This window comes from Charadrius vociferus, unplaced genomic scaffold (genome assembly GCF_000708025.1).
Source record: "Charadrius vociferus isolate BGI_N301 unplaced genomic scaffold, ASM70802v2 scaffold260, whole genome shotgun sequence".
Lineage (NCBI taxonomy): Eukaryota > Metazoa > Chordata > Aves > Charadriiformes > Charadriidae > Charadrius > Charadrius vociferus.
This window is the reverse complement of record NW_009646410.1, coordinates 1,524,447-1,544,297: the sequence shown is the minus strand read 5'-3', so window position 1 is coordinate 1,544,297 and position 19,851 is coordinate 1,524,447. Positions and strand designations below refer to the sequence as shown.

Genomic DNA, 19,851 nt, shown 5'->3' with positions numbered 1-19,851 from the left:
AGGAGTGCCTGAGCACACAAGAGGGAGCCCTCTCCCAGTCTGCCTTGTAGTCGGATGTCCAGTGCTCACCTGGAAGCGCAGCTCCATGCAAACACCCAAATTTCCTGTGTGCCAATTTACTAGACAGAAGCTCAGTCTCCTAAGGCTAAGAGTAGAACACTTTTGTCACAACAAAATACCCTCTTCTGAAACGTGTCGGAGGTCTGAGTCATTGGCAATATCTGTTTTTTATACCAAATTGCTGGCGGCATATTAACTCCTGTATGATGGAATAATAAAATGGTTGTTCCTCGTATCACGCTGCCCGTGGCGCTCTGCCTGGCACACAGAGCAGACAGGGTTTAGGCAGCGGCTGTCTAAAGGCCACGATGACCCAGTCAGACCTACCAGAGAAGAGCTCAGCTGTTGGGTTGATGCCTTCGTTGTTACCCCGATTATCTTGCAGAGATGCTGATGGCTATCTATGCATTCCGAGGAATATTTTTATACCTTATGCAGTTTATACACAGAAGATACTATTAACACTGCTAACAATCTGATCAGCGTATAATCATTACATTACTGTGTATGATAAATAATTCATTACTTTGCGCTCTGCTGTACGAAATGTTAATGTCAAACGAATGCTTGGCTGCAGATTCTTGTTTCTATTTAAGAAGTATCATTTGTAAGAATTAATAAATGATTATTTTTGTCTTCTCAAAGTTTTTCTGAACTTTACTTATGGAAAAACATAGGAACTTTTTCTTGCCGGTTGGGTTTCTAGAGTGCTTGGTGGAGGCAGCGAACAACTACAGCAAAAGACGTTCTATCGGATTCGAGCAGCAAATGTTGTTTAAACACAGTAATCCCTTTATCTGAGGAGGCCGGGTTATCAATAATAAGGTAGATACTTATTTCTGCGAAATGAATCACATATTATTTCAGGTGATTAAGTGTTGAATGAGATAAATTATATACACATCTGGCGAACATGCATGTTCAGCTTAAGCGGAGACTTATTCATAGTGATTTCATACCTAAGAGAGATACGGCAAAATTATAATACTTCTGTGCCAGCCGTGTCCCTGCAGGCTTATGCGGAGTCTACTAAATTGATAGAAATTGTGTAGTTAATGATTTATATTAAGCCATCTGTAAGTTTAGTTTTAAACACACGTTACTCGTAATTCTTAGGCTGAAGAGGAATTTTATAAATTATCCCCGGGCAGGGATACCAAAGGTGGCAGCAACTCCCTTGTCCTGTTCTGGGGAAAATATGGAAAGGAACAGGTTGGAACCCCTCAGAGATTACACGTTATTTTGCTATTTTTTAGCTGAGTCACTGCTTAACTGGGCCTGTCTTTCCACTTCAAAACCCATGAATCCTTATGCAGAAAACACACAAAACAGGTGTATGTTGTACCATTAATATAATTTACTAATTATAAACCTGAATACAGTACATATTGCCCTGCGATACATACATTTGCTTGGCAGAATGTTTGGCATTTTTTGGGGGGGGAAAAAAAAAGCAGCATGTAATAAAATACTTTATGTATATAGAAAATATTTAAAAATATAAAATTCACTTTCTGGTCCTTGTAAAATACTTTGTTCACATATCACAAGTTCAGTCTACTACAAAAACAGTTTTGTAAATTACAGTACATTCACAATTCACTTTTGTGGCAAGTCAGTAATATTAAAAAAAAAAAAAACCCAACAAATAAACCAAAACCCCAAGGGGTCTTCTCGTCATGCTAGTCCAGCATCTTTGGCCATACTGTAGAAAATACCCTTTGATGCTATAAGGCTTGCAGGTGTATCGAATTCAGCTATGGTTCCGTTGTCTAGAACAAGAACCCTGTGCAAAACAAAAGGTGTGGGGGGAGGGAAGATACGTCAGAGAATTCCTCGCAAGAAATGTGACATCCCTTTTTATCACAAAGCAAACTGATCTAATCTTTGCCCTGCCTTTGTTTTGCTCAATTATTTGCACACGTTGAAACACAACAGATGATAAATATTCCTCCTAAGCTGCTGTTTGATTTAAAAAGGTACAGGACAGTCACTATCTCCAGGGGTAATAACGGGGAAAAAAACCCCAACATCAAAAAAAGGCCACGTGTCATACTGGTAGTTCTGGAATTGAAAATATAGTACCCGAAAGCCAAGGAGGTAAAAGGTCATGAAGTATAGTAATGTATTTTAAAGTAATTAATATGACATGATGTTAGCGAAAAAGTTACAGCAGCTGCTGTTTAAAAAAGGATCCATAAGGCTGTGGACAGGGCCATTAATGCAACGGGGTAGTATCTCTTGTGCAGCTCTGGTTAGTGGCTATAGAACCCGTTTCTTATGCCAACAGAAGCGCAGTCGGGTCCGGATATTCTAGGATTATATGGTGTAAACATCATTGCTTACATACTACCTGACAAGAGCACCAGTGTGGCTGTCTAGAGACAAACCAGACCCTTGTAAGTGCTCTTCACACACCCAGTAAACCAGTGAGCACCCCCCGCCACGCACCATTAAGAGACTTTTTACCTTGTGTAATCCATAATTGTGTTCAGCCTGTGCGCTATCGTCAGCACTGTGCAGTCTTCAAACTGGGTCCTAATTGTCATCTGGATAAGATCATCTGTCTCCAGATCGATCGCTGCCGTGGCTTCGTCGAGGATCAAGATTCTTGTCTTGCGAAGTAGTGCCCTCGCCAGACAGACGAGTTGTCTTTGGCCAACGCTGCGAACACAGACAGAACTTTCACAAATGAGGCTCTACTGCCCGTAGCCCTCCACTGCTCAGGAGCACTGGTGCTACAGCGGATTACTCATCAGGTACAGTTACCGAACAAAAGAAATAGTGTTTAGCAAACAGCCTGCTCTGCCAGCCCTAGGGCTAACCCGTACCCACGGCAGCATTACTCAGGTAGTTTTAGAGTATGTCTTCGCTTACTGCCTGGCCCAGTACTGATGGAGCCACCAAATGCCCCCTTTCTACCACTGACAAAAGCCAGGGAAACATGATTACAATGCTGCTGCCCCAGTTGTCAGAAATGCACACAGTTGTAACAACACTGAGCAAATGGAAATTTAAACAAAAAAAAAAAAAAGAGGAAAAAAAAAGAAAAAAGTGTTCTGAGGCTGTAAGTCCTTTCTACCATGAAAAAAAAAAAATTACTATCAGGGCAGCCCACACTTCCTTCGCTGCTACAAATGCGCCCCAGACAGAGCCTGTCTGAGTGTCTCTGCGGGATGAGGAAGAAGCTGAACATTCATCACATACATCATCTGGTTACACCACCGTCTCAGAAGCCAACCCAGTGTATCAAGGCATGGCATTTTATTATCCCCATTTATGTCTTATGGGTCTTCCAAATAATAACGGAAAACAAACATTGCTAAAGTGTCAGTTTAGGCAGAGGACTCTTATTCAGCACAGCAGTTATATATGTTATTGTGGCAGTTCCCTTCCTACCAAACCATGTTTAAAGGACTGCCTATTCCTAATACCCGGTCACCCTGAGATTTCTTTCTTTGCTGGTAAGACAGGATTTTGGTTTGGGAGAAATCCCTCCCTGCAGCAGAGTCAGATCATTCATGGCAGAGGCAGAACAGTAGGCAAATGTTTGAGCCTTAGTGGTTTTCTTGAAACAGGAATAGATGGCTAAATCATTTCAGACTCAGCCGACTACAGTGTAAACCTGTGCTCAAGCGATACTCGCTCTTAGGGCAGAATGAAAGCTGGGTGTAAGTTTCTAGTCCAAGCGTTTCTTACCTAAGATTTTCTCCACCTTCCGAGCATTCATAGTCCAACATGGATGGCTGACTGCTGACAAACCTCTTCAAATGAGACAGTTCAAGAGCTTTCCATATTTCTTCATCTGAATACTTATTAAATGGATCCAGGTTCATCCTCAGTGTTCCAGAAAAGAGAACAGGATCCTGGATATAAAACCAACTTCCATTAGACAAGTGCTTTAGCTGTTTTCAGTACAGATAGTATGAGTATGATGAGTATGAGATAGTATGAGACTCTGAAGTCTCCATTGCATCACAGGTAGGGCACCTCCCAATCCCATCCATTCTGAAAATACATTATGTTATACACACTTAAAACGGAAGTTCCAACTGTAAAGATGGTTTCTCCTAAATCCTGTTTTATCACCCAGCATGGGTGTATAAGGTGGCAGGACAGGACCACTTAAAGTGTAAATAGTTTGTTTTTCTGAAACAATTTTCTGAGTGTAACAAAGCATTTTCCTCTGCCGACAAAACCATTATTTATGGTTTGCTCAGCTGTTAGAGATTCTTCCTTTACTGTGATACAAAGAAACAGTACCTGAGGAATAATTGTTAGCCTTGATCGAAGGTCATGGAGACCAATCTCTGAAATTTTCACACCATCGATTTTAATTTCCCCTTTTACAGCTTCCAGGATCCTAAAGAGACAGAGCGTCATGGAGGACTTCCCTGCTCCGGTTCTGCCAACAATTCCAATCTACAAGAAATTGCAGGTTTAACAACAAAGCAGATAGTTAAAATCAAAACAAAACTCAGCAAAGAGAAAACCAAAACCAAACAAACCTCCAAGATTCCTCTAAGAGGTTTGACACAAGATCTGAATCTCAGAAAGAACATAACCATCCTTCCCTAGAAACCCATGTCATACATTGTAATGTATACATTGCCATTCCTGTAATTTGAATGATTTTGCATATAAATATGTACCTGGGCCAAGAGCCATCCTACATAACTTTGGATGATTAGCTGAAGTACCCATGTGAGGAGTCCAATCACTCAAGGACAAGAAATAAAGGCTTTTCAGAGGGCAATTCGGACTTCACAGTAAGCACATGTATCTCCATTCCAGAAGGTGGCTGTCATCCTGTCAGCTTATTATTAGAATAATTCTCTTCTAATAACAGCCTGTTACGTGGAGGACTTCCCCATGCTAATTGTTCTGTCACCAGCATGCAAAACCCAGAACTTTCTACTGAAGCATGAAGAAACGAGTGTCCCAGAACAAAGACAATTTCCCGATTAAGGAAGCAAAGAATGTAATTTCCTTCCACGCCAAAAATTTCACAGGGAAAGGCAGACAGCAGAAAAAGCTGGAATTCCTTCTTCCGTCTGCACTGCTTCAGAAAAGTGTTCTTGTCACTGAATTTTTGTCACTTGCGATGGCGCCTCCTACGTGGTGTACGGTAGTCTGCTGCCAGCCTAACTTGGGAAGTCCAGAAAGTCCCATGCAAGTGGTCCTACTGCCTCCAGCCTGGAGGCTGCTGGCACACCGACAGCATGGTTGTCACTGCTGGCTCCCGCAATGCCAGCTTGAGGAGGTGTCCATCGCTGGGGCAAGCGTGCTTGTAGACCCTGTCCTTTGCTCCTGTGGTTTTCACTGGAGGCCCAAAGCAAAGTTCTAGCAGAGACATGCAGGTGGTAACTCACCTTTTCTCCACCGTGCACGTGGAGGTTTAGACCCTTCAGCACTAGATCCAGGCCCTTCCTGTACCTCACTGAATAATTCACAAACTCCAGCTCTCCCTTGGATGGCCAGTCTTCTGGGGGACTCTTGCCCTCAATGATCCAGGGAGCCTAAGGAAAACAGAAGTCAGAAATGCCTCATATAGGTTTAAGAAAAAATAATTCAAACTCAGATACAAACATTAACATTTGTGGATTACTAGAAACATATCTGATAAATCAAATCTCCATTATCAAATAAATTTATAACAATGAGGAAAAAACATGGATTCTTAAGTATCCACCCATTTTTGTCTTTGTTGTGAAGTTTACAGGAAAATAAGTCTGAGCACATAGGGCCAAATCCTCAATGGATAGAAGTTTACATTTTTTCCATTAACTTTAATAAAACACTGCCTGTTTCATGCCAGCTCAAGCTCCAGCTTGTAATATGGATCATGCATCTTGTCTAGCTTCCTTTTAGCTTCCAGATTAAATACTTGATCTCCAGAACTGTACACTGCAGCTCTCCTCAGATCCTCCATTTCCTAATTCTTAGTCTCCCATCACGTACACAGCGCTAACAAAACCCGGTGTGTCCACAGAGCAGCAGACCTCCCAGCATAGCTCCATCTGCCACCTTTAAAAGTCTTTGGCCACAAAGCTGGATGATTGGATGATCTTCCTGGATTAGGCCATACAGTGTTCCTAGAGATGCTCTTCTCTCATGGGAGACGAGGACTGATTAAGCTGATTAAATAGAAATACTACTGAAAACATGTGCATTGCCTGATAATTGTACTGTGGCTGTGCTTCCTAGCAGGATTACAGCACCATCCATGCAGGTACGACTATGCATCAACACTTCAAACCCAATGGGAGCAATATTCTGATGGTGACACTCATCTCTCTTGTGCTATAGCCACTCACAGTAGCAGAAAATGAGATGCTAAGCACAGGCTGCATGACGGCAGTAATAATTTGGAGCTGTGATAGCATAAATTACAGTTCAGAGCGTGACATTTGTTCAGGTTAAATGATAACGCTCTCAGAGCAGGAACTGTCTCTCAAGAGTCTAAAGAAAGACCATGTAAATGTGTGCATTAAAATTTCGCCACGCTTGTTGGTGAGCATGCTTGATGCTTGGTAGCTGACCTCTGTTTCAGTTTCTGAATACTCTTTTATTCTTTCAACAGCCACAATGTTAGTTTCAAGTTCAGAAGTCATTCGGACCATCCAATTCAGAGACAAGGTCACCTTGGAGAAGACAAGGAACAAAACATCACCCACAGAGGAACAACAGATTTAATAATAACAACAACAAAGCCAGACACTGCTATTAAGACATGGCTTCACATTAATATTACATATAATTACCTTTGCATTGACAGTTACCGGGAGAAGAAGTCTACAGATAATCAGGTGATCATGTGAAGCATATGCCTCCCATGGTGATTTAATAAATGGCCCTCTCAAAAAAGTTGTTGGAAGTCATTCCCCTAGTCATTGGCCTCACTGGAAAACTGCTAACAGCAACCCTGCACACTCATGGTATCCAAAAAGCTTCTGGCAACAGTGAGGCCACTAAATCTGCCGAACCGTCCACAGCTTGGGTGACTGCAGTTTATCTTGCCTATTTATGAATGCCACTGTGATTACCTCGACGCACTGATGCGCTAAGTAGCAAGCATGATGCAGGACGTTAAGCCCATGCTGCTCAACTGACCTGCTCTTGGTGGGTGCACCTGACACTTCCTGAACTTCCTGCATGCTGCCTCTGGGGATACTGGGATGCAGCACAACCTCGATGCTCCCGAAGTGCTCTGAAGTCCTACCGCATGTGAGCTTGCTGATGGTCTGCCAGCATTCAGTATAAGTCTCTACTGTTTCCAGATGTCCCACAACCCATTTTTATTATTTCCTTTTTAACTTCAGCTTTAATAAGCACTTAAAATTATTGCTAATATATCCAATACCATCTACAACAATGCAAACCCATCAATGAAAAGAAAGCTATAATACACACCTGTAACGCGTAAGATACTGAAAGTCCTACCAAGCCAGCATTCAGGCTGTTTTTACCAATCACAGCAAAAAGGGCAGCAAAAAGGACAATACAGTTCCCCACAAACTCAACTCGAACGCCGAGCCACCTGGTAAAAAGGCAGACATAAGCAGAGTGGTAAACGGTTGCTTGGACCAGTTATGCAAACACAGGATTATCTAAGTGGAAACCAGAAGTTAGATGCCTTTTTTACCTGTTTGACACTATGCCAGGATAGTAACTCTTCTGATTTTCATCCATCTTCAGATCACTGATGTCTACGAAGGACTTCACTCTTCTGTAGGCTCTGATGACACTGGCCCCTGAGACCGTTTCCGAGAAGTGTGAGTAAATGGGAGATCTGCTCACAGACTCCAGACGCTTCAGCTGGCGGGAGGTAGCTACGTAGAATCGCTGCCATTTTTTGGAGAAAATTGAAGGGCACATAAAATACTTTCTCTTTTAACTAATAGAATTTTTTAGGTTAAGGATTTAGAGGAGATTGCTACTGATACCCTTCAACCCTCCAAGATAATCTCTACACTTAAGAATAATTTCAAGAAAATTATCTTCACTTCATTCCACAACAAAGTATTGGGTAACTGCAATTTCTATAGACTGTAAGTTGAATTTATCTATGTCCCTTTAAATTTAGTTGATACAGCTTAACAAAATTAATCCATTTGTAGGAGCCTCATTTTCCAAGAAAATGAAACATGAATTTGCACCTCCATTATCAGGTCTCTATTTACGGTCTATAAAATAAGCTTCATTTTTGCTCAGAAATCAACAAAATTGATGCTTTCTATTTTCAATATTTTAACTCCTCGCCGCCTTAAAAACTTGTCAATATGTCAAATATATACACACTTCAATATATTGAAGCGCACTGCAGCTCTATCTCTAGCAGTAGGCTTATTTGTTATTACTTGAAAGAACAAAAAGGTTATGCCTATTTATTTCATGACAACATCTCACAGGACATTTCTTTTTCTGAGAGAAGTAAATAATGTTTTGTTTACTAAACATGTAGTTACTTCAGATATTTCAATTTTCCCCAAATTCATGTTGTTTTTCCTAAAAAGAAACACAAACAATGGAATAAAAGTCATTGCAATGGTAGTCAGATATTTTTCCAGTTACCTGAACAAAGAAGTACAGAATTGCAAGTGGGACTATAACCACAGCAAAGAGCGGAGTACTTGCTATAATTACAATCATCGTCGATAAAGAGGTGAAGAACGTTCCGAGGAACATCAAGATGGTCGGCGGGATTACTTCATCGATCACGTAGATGTCCTTCGAAAAGCGGTTAATGATTCGGCCGGTTGGGGTGGTGTCGTAGAAGGACTGCGGGGTGTGAAATTTGTTCTCCAGCAGAGCAGCATGGAGCGTCCGGGCTGCGTTAATGCCTCCCATGGCCAGGGTAAAGGAGGAGATGAGTACTATGACGCCTAAGAGGTGAAAAGGAGACGTGTTAGCCAGTGAACATGATGTTCCCAACTCGCAGCTCTTTCACACTCAGCAGTTTCTGTCGTGAGAGAAGCTTTTTTTCCTTCACTATATTCCCTACCCACTCTTCTTTCACCACACACAGTCGCACTATGGCATTGTGGTCACTGCTGCTTAAAGGACAGGAACACATCCTGTAGGATTTCACCATGCTGTCCGCAGCAGACAGATGCACAACCACCCTCTCTCTGCTTTCCGCAAGCCTCCACAAAATCTTAACGCCACAACTTCACCCCAACCCTTCGGGCTCTTCTGCACCTAAGTTTTCATATTTTCTCTCCAACTTACCTCTCTCAAGCTTCCATGTCACCTGTTCCACCCCTTCCCAAGGGCTTCATGACAAAATTAAAAGCGTTGGGCTGAGCTCAGACTTTGTAGCTCCAGGTTACATTACTTCCTGTGCTTAGGACAGGATTTGGGGGGGCAATTTTTTGCCACCAGCAACTGGTGCTGCGACTTTCCCACCTAATTACTCTTTACTAAACATTGAGACATCATGATTTTATCTGGTCTCACCTTGCAAGAGGCCCAAGGCAGCATAGACTCCGATTCGCATGGCTGTGTTGTGCTGAGTCCCGTTTATCACCGGCTCGTTGGTCCAGTCACTGAGCCACACATTGGCCCCAATGGCAGCAGCATTTTGACAGCAGTATAGAAAACATATCACCAAAGAAATGAGAGGGCCGACAGCCTTCACATATTGCCAGAACACTGTTAGCTTTACCTGCAAAATCACACACCAACACTGGTTTGTACAACTTAGACAATCAGGAGTTTACACAGAGTAAGAGAAATAAATTCCTTGTCAGAGGAACTGCTAAGTTCAAAACTGCCCAAACTCTAACACACCGCAGGGAACAGTTCATCTGCCCGAGCTCTACGTCAGGGCGATGACCTTCAAAACAAGTCAGAAACGTCTCTGAAATACTCTTTTCCTCCATTTTGAGGAAAGGCATTTTATTAGTTTTGTGGGGTTTTAGTTTTTAAGACTATACCAGAGTGGGGGGGAATAAAAGAGGCTGATGAAATAGCGGCAGAGGATGGGTAACAAGAACAGGAGCCAAGTTTTTCAGGCAAAAGAAGCAACTTGGCAGGCGTATTGAGCTCAGGACTACTTTAAATGGCCTATTTAAGGAAAAGTGCTGAATATGCCTCCATTCAGGTGTCTTTACAGCAGCTTAAATGAGGTACCAAATGCTAGTGCACCCCAAAAGGAACATAAACAGATGATGCTTGTGGCAAAAATTAAAGAGGCTCTCTCTAAGGCAGTGCAAAAAGGCAGAGAAGCAAAAAGAGACAGAGACAAAACTCGGTCTCTAAAAAAGTATAAGAAGGAATAATTAAAAGAACAAGTGTTGTTGATTAGGCACTTTGAAAGCTAAAATAATCCAAAAAACCAGTTAATTACATGTTTGTGCCATGGACATCAGACTAAACAGGACACACTGAGCCTTCTGAAGTGGAGGGAAGAGGCTTTCTTTAACAAAACCTCCCTGCTCCTATGCCATCCAATGCTCCTTTCTGTCCCTTTCTTTTACTTTTGTATTGCCACCTTCTCTTTTTTTTTTCTCCTTCTCTTCTCTTTTTCCCTGTTCCCGTTTCACTCCCTAGCCCTGCTTGGGAAGAGCAGAGCCCCTTTTGTACCAATAAGCATAAAACGCTCTCAAAGATGGGGTGGCAGGTATCATTTAGGCAGAACAGATCCGCTGGCACACAGCCGGCAGCTGGCTCATATAACCCGTCGCTGCGGGTCATCAAATACCCAGTGCCGCAGCTGGACTCAACAGCAGCCAAAGAGTTTAAAAACCAACAGTGCTGAAAGCTCCGCAACGCAGAGACAGGGCTGATGGAGCACAGTGCTACGCGGTATCAGGTGACTGTGGCAGGAGCTGGAAGAGATTTTTTAAATCTTTTTTTCTTTTTTCCCTGAGTACATAGCCCTTGCCAGGTGCAGAAACCTCTGCCAAAATCCCAAATCTGAATGGTCAGCGACCATCAGATTAATGCCTAAAGGCTGCAGTTGTGATTTATACAACACGTTTAACAGAACCGGATCAAATGTAAAAATAAATATGATTTTTTCATGTTTATTTGAATGTAGGAAAAGGGAGGGAGGAATCAAACCATACCGTTCCCGTTTCAGTGGTTTCAGCCTGAATAAGTTTCTCGTTAGGATTTTTTCTTGGCAGAGGAGGCTCTGCTGGCTTCTTTTCACAGACTCTTCGTTTCGTTGACATTTTGTTGGGACATTCTCCTCCCTCAGAAGATATTACACTAAGTTGCCTAGTCAAAACAAAAGAGTCATTAGGAGAAAAAGGGCATATTGTGGCAGTGCTAAGGCAAGGCTGGGATGCAGCAGATTGGACTTATTCCCAGATCCTCTGCTGAGTTCCCATGCCAGCCTGACTCACAGCTATGGGTGCTTGTACCACCCCTCTGAATGTTCAGTGATGCCAGAAATATGGTACCTAAAAACGGCTGTTGCAGGGCATGGGCTTTTTGGTAAAGGCGTTTAGAAGGCTTCATCGCAAGACAGACATTTCAAAGCTAACCCCTGAGCTTCTCTGTTCTCACAAAACCAGTAGCTGGACAGCATCTATGGGTACGGTTATGAAAATTTTTAAAGATTTCCCAGATTCCCAATGGAAAAGCACAACGCAAAGGGTTTATTTATCATGCAACTGGTAGCAGTTCAGTGTTGTGTGGGTAAATACATACAGTGGTGTTACTTGCAAACCAGAGTTGCTCTGAGAAATTGGTTCAGCTCAGATGAAAAAAAAAAAAGGATCGCAGGAATAGGTGTTTGATCTTCTTTGCATGTTTCTTCACATTTATTTTCAAAAGGACACTATGCCAATGTACGTGTAAGAAGAACCTAAGGAAACTAAAGCGCAGACTGAGAGGCAGTATATGACCAACCTCTTTCAGATGTGTTTCACCCCAGACACAGACTATAAACAGTGGAGGACCTCATGTTTACCTAAGAAACTGTTTGCGGACCTCGTTTGTCACCGGTTCGTTATCTGCCAGATCGGTGTGGATGCTGAGGGTGTCTTCAGCTAGCAGGACTTCTTCTTCCTCCAGCACTGCAAGACAAGATCACATCTCAGATTTTCTGCTGAATAAAGCAGAAAGCACAGAAAAAGGTGGCTATACAAAGCAAGAGTCATGAAAAACAATACTACAGCAGGAAAATCATAGTGCATGAACTCCTCCGTAGTTTTGCTTACATCCCTTCTGTGAATCACTTTTCATAACTAAATTGCAAAGACCTTGTGAGGCAGGTTGGCTGCCAAATGCATTTACATCACATTCCTTTAGTGCATCAGAAATGTTAATCAATAGCGTTATAGTTGGTTGTAGCTGAATTCATTTATAGGGCATGCTCTAGGCATGATCTTGGGATGGGGGAGCCATGTCAGGAACTCCTGCAAGCCTCTGCTGTCGCTAGAAAATGTCATGCACGTTCCTTTTTGCCTGTCTGGAGAGAAGCAGTGTTGCAATCAAAGAGCGTGGGAACACTGTCACACAGAGGAAACGTTTACCAAAACGCTTTAATCTTGTATCATTTTATCAGAATCAAACCAAACTGAAAAGTAACCCAGGACTAAAATGTCATTTGAACTTTGCTATATGAAAAAAAACAACAATACATAAACAGAGGAAAAAATACCAGACTCTGGGTAGTCCCTTTGATAGCAAGCCTAGTTGATTCTCAGCTACTCCATTTTCCTGCTGGCTTGACCTTGCTAATGGTAAAAAAAACCTCCCAACTTTAAAATAATTTCTAACACAAGAATTGCTTTTTTTCTAGGACAAACCACACGAAATTTTGAAAGAAACTTGTGAAAACATTTATCAATAACACAGATCTGGCCATAGGCAGTAATTTTCATGGTAGCACAGAAAGGCAAATGCCAGGCTGTCATGAAGCAAGGGACACTTTATGCAAAGCAAATATCTGTAATCTAGTTGACAGAAAAATATATGTTTTAAGAAAAAGCAATACTGTACTTGTCGGTTCATCCTCTTCAATGTCTTCATCAAGCGCATAATTTCGCAGGAATTCTGCAAAGGCCTTGTTTTGTTTCAGAAGGTCTTGGTAAGATCCCATTTCAGAGATTTTGCCATCTACCAGGACAACTATATGGTCCACCTGAGGCAGGAAGCTGATGCCATGTGTCACCAGAATTCGGGTCTGGAGAGGGAAAAGGAGAAAAAAACCCACATCTCTCAGCTGTCACTGTGGGGACTAACACTACTCAGCAAGCCAAATACTACCACAGTTTTGGGACAGGGAGCGAGTTGTTATGTCAAGGTGAAATACCAGGGTAAACACACTGCCCTGTTCACCAAATGAGCTTAGCAATATGTGCATGAACTTACTGTGCTCCTACCACATATTGATATAACCACAGAAGGAAGTAAACCAACTGAATTCCCACTTTCCCTTGTGCTGATTTTCTTTGGAGCTCTGAGAGTCTGAGAAGATCATCACAGGAGCAGAAGGGAAAGGAAAGAGATTGCACTGTGGTTGCATACTGCCGAAGACTTCAGTAACTGTAAAATCAGTAAGCTGTTACAACTTCCTCACTACACTGCCTCCAAGTAACAACAAGCAATACTAAGCTGACAACCTTTACAAGTTTCTGCAAATGCCTTGTTTTTTGGAGATCTCATAGCAGGGATTTTAAAAGACAGACCAGGTTTCTTCCTCTACACATTCTGACTAGATCACATCGCTTCTGGGCATGCTTAAATAGCAGCTCACTGCAGAGTCTGTGCTGTGGGGAAAAGGTGTCCACATGCCAATTAAACACAGAAATTCAGGAATGAATCAGCACTCAAGCCTCGGTAGTGAAATAGCTTTCCTGTTACCCATCAGTGTTTCTGAGTTTGTGTGCATTTTTAAGAGGTTCTAAATGCCAGCTTACTTTTCCTTTAAGTACCCCATCTGGACCAATAACTTTGTCAAAGATGTGCTTTGCGACATGCGAGTCCACAGCAGAAAGAGGATCATCTAACAGGTAAATGTCAGAGCTGCTGTACACTGCACGAGCGAGGCTCACCCGCTGCCTCTGGCCGCCTGAGAGGTTGATGCCCTGAAGGGAGGGAGAACAAAACATATCACACAACTCGGTTCCAACAACAGCTATGACTCTTTATGGCTCTCACCCAGTCAAACACATGGATGCTAAATGAAACATGAGATGCTGAAGAGAATAACTCACTCAGAACCAGAGACAGGAACAGAACGCCTCTAAATCTGTTTGTTCACTGCCAAACTTCCACTCACCCAGCAATCTGGAGACGGAATAAGCCTCTTGCTTAATAAGCTCCTAAAAGGAGCTGTTAAAACGCAAAACTATAAAAAGGAAGACCATCAACCAGGATGTAAAATGCAAACATTCAAAGTAGGGCTCAGCACCTGGAACATCTTCCGCATCTCTCATCTTACATACAAACCCATACATCCACCCCACTTCATGATATCCATCTCAAATTTAGTGGCCCATGGGAAAAAAAAAAAAAAAAATCTTTGTTGGTTGATCACAGATGTAAAAGTTTCTCATTAAGATGAGGTGTTAAAGGATGACCATATCACTTCTTCATGTGATGCACACCATATGTTCCCTCCCTTTTTATCCCTACAGGAAAGGGAAGGACTTCAAGTATTCTGGACAGATGCACCTTTACAATTGGACAACAAATGGAGGATGCTCTGATCTTCCAGGACTAGATGTGCAACTATGCATTATGGTACAAACACACGCTTAAAGTTAGGAACAAGTATAAGTCCAACTGCCTTCCACAAAACTGCCCCGCGCGTTTCAGTGTTGATTGTAGCAGGGATGCCATTGTAACGATCAACCAAATCGTGTGCTTTGCCATCTCGAATCTTGTTAAAACACTGTCGCATTTACCATCAAACTTTTTTAAATCCCTGCTTTATATCAATAACCGTATTGCTGCTTCTCTGTACGAGTGAAATGCATTGCTCCATATCCGCGACAAACGATCAAACCAAATCAACTGCTGACTTTACAGCATTTTCTCTTTAGCTAGACACAACAGGAATCACCAAGCAGGTCTGACTTGAAATAAAATAAAATTACCTTCTCTCCTATCTCAGTCTGATCTCCTCCTGGCAGCACTTCCAGGTCAGTTTTTAAAGCACAGGCCTCCAGGACATTTTGGTATTTTTGTTCATTAGGAGCTTGGCCAAACAAAATGTTATCTTTCAGTGTGGCATTCTGGATCCAGGCTTGTTGAGGCACATAAGCAACAGAACCCTAGAACAAGGAGGGAGAAAGGAAACCTCTGACTTGTTACAAGCAACAATTCATGCTTACAACTCTGATTAAGATCTGCAGCACATAGACATAGCTCCTGTTTGATACACATTCCCATTATACATATAGGTGTGCTAATTGCTGATGTAGAGTTGATAGAATCAGGAAAGTCCTTTCAATATGAAACACAACAGAACAGGTGTGAGCAAAGCCCAAACACGCAGACAAGCTGACACAGGAGCAAACAGAATTCCCTCTCCAGCCTGATGTACATTACAAGCAATGGCAGGCATAAGCAGCACATTTCCCTACTGTCATTAAATGGCATCGTAAACAATACCAACCTTCACAGCCACTTCTCCCTCCAGCTTTTCCATTTCACCCAGGAGAGCAGACACCAGAGAAGATTTCCCACAGCCAACATGGCCAACGACGGCAACCAAAGCACCACTGGGGACCAACAGATTTATACTGTGGAGGAAACAGGCTGGAAATTAATTAAACATTAGTTTACTAAAGACATTACGGGTCTTTAAAGGAGGGCTGAAATACACAGTGACAAATCAGCCTGACCTCAGCCTGACTGGATATAGTAAGCATAGCTTGGTCACTGGTCTTCTCCCTTTCTTGTGTACAATCAACTGTAACCAGAACTGTGGGAGTAAATGGAAACCCAGCATTAATCTATCTTGTTGGTTGTTAAATCAGTATGATTGGTAGCAAGCTTTCTAAGACCCTTTGCTGTGTCATATGAGTCCATCATCAAGTCAAACAGAGTTAACAAGTGTTTTGAAAGCAGACAAACTTCCAGAAGTCTTTTTGGGTTTTGATTTTAAAACCAAGAGCAATTGTACCAAAGCAGTGAGTGAAAACATCCCATCTAAAAATGTTCAAACCACTTTAGTACCGTATTTCCAGTGCTAGTAAATAGGGTTCACAATGACATGAGAAAAACAACACTTTCCCAATTAAAATTCTTTACTGTTTTCCCCACTGTGTTCTTAAAGATACTGCTTTAAGTCCTGGTTTTGAAAGTGCGCTGATAGGGAAACGACTGATGGACCCAGTCTCTTTGCCATCAAAGCGTCTTTCACTAATGAAACCAAGCCAATCTTCTGTTTGCACAGATGCTGATGCAGAACTAGGGCTCCAATTCTTATCTGGATTCTCACCAAGCAGGTAGTTGATGTTTTGAACACAGCAAGAGTTTTTTTGTTCGTTTAAACCCACAACATTCAAAGCAGGAAAACTCAAAAGCAGTACTTTTTTTTATTATTATTATTCTTTCCCTCTAGCTGAGTTTCCTTATTGCTACTTTAGGAAGTCACCAGGTAATTTTTAGGCCCAGGTGGCTACCAGTTTGAGCTGGAGATACACGGTTCTTTATGAAATAAATTCCAGATCACTGAAGTCTATCCGGCTGCAGATTTGTTTGCCTGAACCAAACTGGCTCCTTTGAACTCCGAGCCTCTTGCTTGCAGGTTATCCATGTATAACCCGTTAACGTAATACACTCAGCACAGCAGCACGAGCTCCTTGGAGTGAGAATTCTAAGAATACTTATCGGGTTTCTGTGATTTTGATCCGACAACAAAGCATAACAGAAGGAAGTATATGCTTCCAGGCAAATTTTGGTTTTATTCATTCAAATAGGCAAACGAGCAAAACATGCACCCCCGTAGTCTGGAAATGGCCTATGTACAGCCACGGGGATGAGTCTGCCACAAGACCCTTGGAAGAACAGTTCGCATGCCCAAGTCCAAACCCAGACATCTCAGCTGTCTTCACAATCCATCAGATCAATTTGATTTGTCTAATACTTCAGTTAAAAAAAAAAAAGTCTATTTAAGAAATGTACGTAGCTTTTCTGTCCTTTACAGGGTAACTGTTTTATGTTAGTCGCTGTGGAGTTAAAGCCTCACAGTGCTGTTCTGTAACGCCTAAATACCATGAGGCATGAGGATTAGCTTGATGTTTTAAAGGCAGAAGAGATGTACATATGGGATGTGTGGAAACAGCCTTTTCCAGAAGTGAGCCTGCAGATATTACCACACATCTTTCAAAGAGACCTCCCAGGAGCCAGAAACCAGGAAGCAGGTAGATGTTGTATTGCAATCGTACAAAGAAATCTTACTCTTTCAAAGATGGCTTAAGCTCCTTTCCCCAGCTGAACGTCGCATTTGTTACGCTGATGGCATTGCCTGTATGACAAAAACACAGCAATAGAGAATGCAGGAAAGGTGTCACACAGAATAGTACGGCCGAGAGACTGGCAGACAGAGGAATCTTTATTTATGGGTGTTTCACGTACACGGCAGTTCCCTTTTCTACTGGCATGGGAAGCACAGTCTCATGACTGTGGGTCACAAGACAGGCTTGTTCAGAGTGAAAATAACTGATTGCAGCTTAAGCTATAGACTGTGAATTTACAGACCTATGGAGCTGAAAAGCTGTCCTGCTTCACCCTGCCCCGGCGAGGCCAGTCCCAACGTTTGCTGCTCAGAATCCCCGTGCAACTGTTAGCACAACTTAAAGAAACCACTTTCAAGTCAGTGGGAGACCACTGCTTGCTGTTGACTTTGACATATCAGATCAGATTTGCCTCTGTGCAGCTTTTTGCTTGCCACACTAACAAGTTACAGATCTGCAGGCTTTCTTTACCTCCCGGTGGGACGGTGTGTAACAACAATCACATGACAGCCACACAGCCATCCCTCCTCCTATGGCACCACACACAGGAGAAGTTTCAAACCACCGTATCACCAAAGTGCCTTACATGAGAAAACATGTTTTTTTGAGACCACCTGGTTTGCTCATTTATTTTGGGATACTGTTTCCAACAGAAGAAATCAAAACTGTTTATAATGTTCCTGAGCTTTTGTGCCTTGCAAAAGGTTTAAGCAGGTCTTGCTGTTGCCAGTCAGTGGACACGCTTCATTATTCAGTGCTGTTAGCATCCAATACATTGCAAATGCAAACTGGGGCCCAATACCTCAGCTCAAAGCTCAAAAATACAGCCAGAAACTTCTGCAATTTCCACATAGCCAGAACAACAAACACACGCTTTTCAAAGCAGCAGCTTTTTAAAAAAAAAAAAAAAAAAATTACTACTATTATCTTTTTTTTTTTCCATAACTCAACCAGTCCAAAACAACTACAAGATGTTTGTTGCATTAGCATAGTTTAGAAAAATACTGACCTGGTGCAATCACTTTTGTTTCCACACAATTTGGATCAAGTTCATCATGACTCAGGAACTGCTGAATTCTCTTTAGGGAAACGCTTGTCTAAGAAAAGAGCACAGCATTATTTTATCATTCTTTTAATGGGGACTTAACGCTCTTACTATTGAACAAGAAAGCGTGCAGAATGGCTTAAGCTTTCACCCCATGGGCTTCCTGAACAGTGACTCACTCTTTTCCTGCAGTCAGTCTTATGCTGAAATTGAAGCTTTTAACTGTGAAATTTCTCAGACCAAGCTGAGTTCATCTGAGCAAAGCAAAAATTCACAGAGACGAGCTTACTCAGATGGCAGGCTCTCCAATACAGGGCAGCAGTAGCGAAAGGATATTAGAAAGAAAACCAGCTAACAGGCAGGTGCAAGGGATCTCTGCATTCCAGCAATGAGGGACACCTGGGGTTCTCTTTTCTCAAGTTGTTCAAAAAAAACCTGACACACCAGATCCTCCTTACCTGCGCAATGTTGCTAATGACTTGTGGAAGCATATTGAGGGGAAACTTTAAGATATTAAACAAGGAGAGGGAGACAAAAGCTTTCTCTGCATCCAGGATATTCTTCTCATCCACTGAGACATATACAGCAAATGTCGTCAATGCTACCTGAAAGCCAGAAAGTGAGTTTACTGCAAGATACATGTAATATTTTGACATTTTAAAAAGCAGACAAGCCTGATAGGCATCTTTGAAATAAAAGTATCAACAATAAAATTGGGCAAAATCTCTGTTTCTGACCTTTTCAACGTGCTTTAAGAATGACAAGTTATATGAACAAGTTGATACAAAAAAAGGGCACGCGGAATAAAATAACCTTCAGATTACTAATGGCTACGTTTAGTTGATCTAGGAGAGTCGAGAGGTGAACTACAGAACTTGGGTAAATAAAAAATGAGAAGCAGTTATTTGGCTGTGGTTTGGCAGCATTTCTAACTCCACCCAACCAAATTTTCCCACTGTAAACTGCAGGCTAAGCAGACAAGACGTACTGAACAATAGGAAAGGGGGTAAAATCCAAGCTATTTCCTGGTTCGCTGCATGACAGGGACCATCCACTGTGGAGGGATCATCCTATGCAAGTAAACTAACGGCAAGCAGGAACAGGAATGTGTATTTAAGGAAGTGCATTAACTTTAAGGAAACATGAAAGAGGCAGGATCTTGAGGCCGTTAAGAATATTTCTGCAGGGTTGGGCTTTTCATCTGGAGAACAGTTGGCTAGGAGTATTTTTGACAAAGCACTTATCTGAATGTTTTTATTCACCAAACCCAAAACCCTTTCTGCAAAAGGGATCACAGTGCAATGAAGTGGAAAATAGAGG

General features: G+C 42.1%; 1 protein-coding gene across 1 annotated transcript in view; it reads right to left on the bottom strand.

The window, feature by feature from the left end:
- Positions 1–1,406: 1,406 nt before the first annotated feature.
- ABCC3 (ATP-binding cassette, sub-family C (CFTR/MRP), member 3) overlaps positions 1,407–19,851 on the bottom strand; it is a 35,344-nt gene continuing 16,899 nt past the window's right edge. Inside the window, exons 12-30 of the mRNA XM_009879697.1 lie at positions 18,990–19,136; positions 18,496–18,583; positions 17,431–17,497; positions 15,641–15,767; positions 15,120–15,296; positions 13,938–14,105; positions 13,018–13,201; positions 11,984–12,089; positions 11,133–11,286; positions 9,520–9,727; positions 8,635–8,945; positions 7,706–7,905; positions 7,474–7,600; positions 6,603–6,704; positions 5,433–5,579; positions 4,324–4,482; positions 3,760–3,926; positions 2,530–2,724; positions 1,407–1,846 (exon numbers count right to left, since the gene is read on the bottom strand). Coding sequence (XP_009877999.1) covers positions 1,738–1,846; positions 2,530–2,724; positions 3,760–3,926; positions 4,324–4,482; positions 5,433–5,579; positions 6,603–6,704; positions 7,474–7,600; positions 7,706–7,905; positions 8,635–8,945; positions 9,520–9,727; positions 11,133–11,286; positions 11,984–12,089; positions 13,018–13,201; positions 13,938–14,105; positions 15,120–15,296; positions 15,641–15,767; positions 17,431–17,497; positions 18,496–18,583; positions 18,990–19,136 — 2,943 coding nt within the window. The 3' untranslated portion in view covers positions 1,407–1,737. The remainder of the gene's footprint in view (positions 1,847–2,529; positions 2,725–3,759; positions 3,927–4,323; positions 4,483–5,432; positions 5,580–6,602; positions 6,705–7,473; positions 7,601–7,705; positions 7,906–8,634; positions 8,946–9,519; positions 9,728–11,132; positions 11,287–11,983; positions 12,090–13,017; positions 13,202–13,937; positions 14,106–15,119; positions 15,297–15,640; positions 15,768–17,430; positions 17,498–18,495; positions 18,584–18,989; positions 19,137–19,851) is intronic.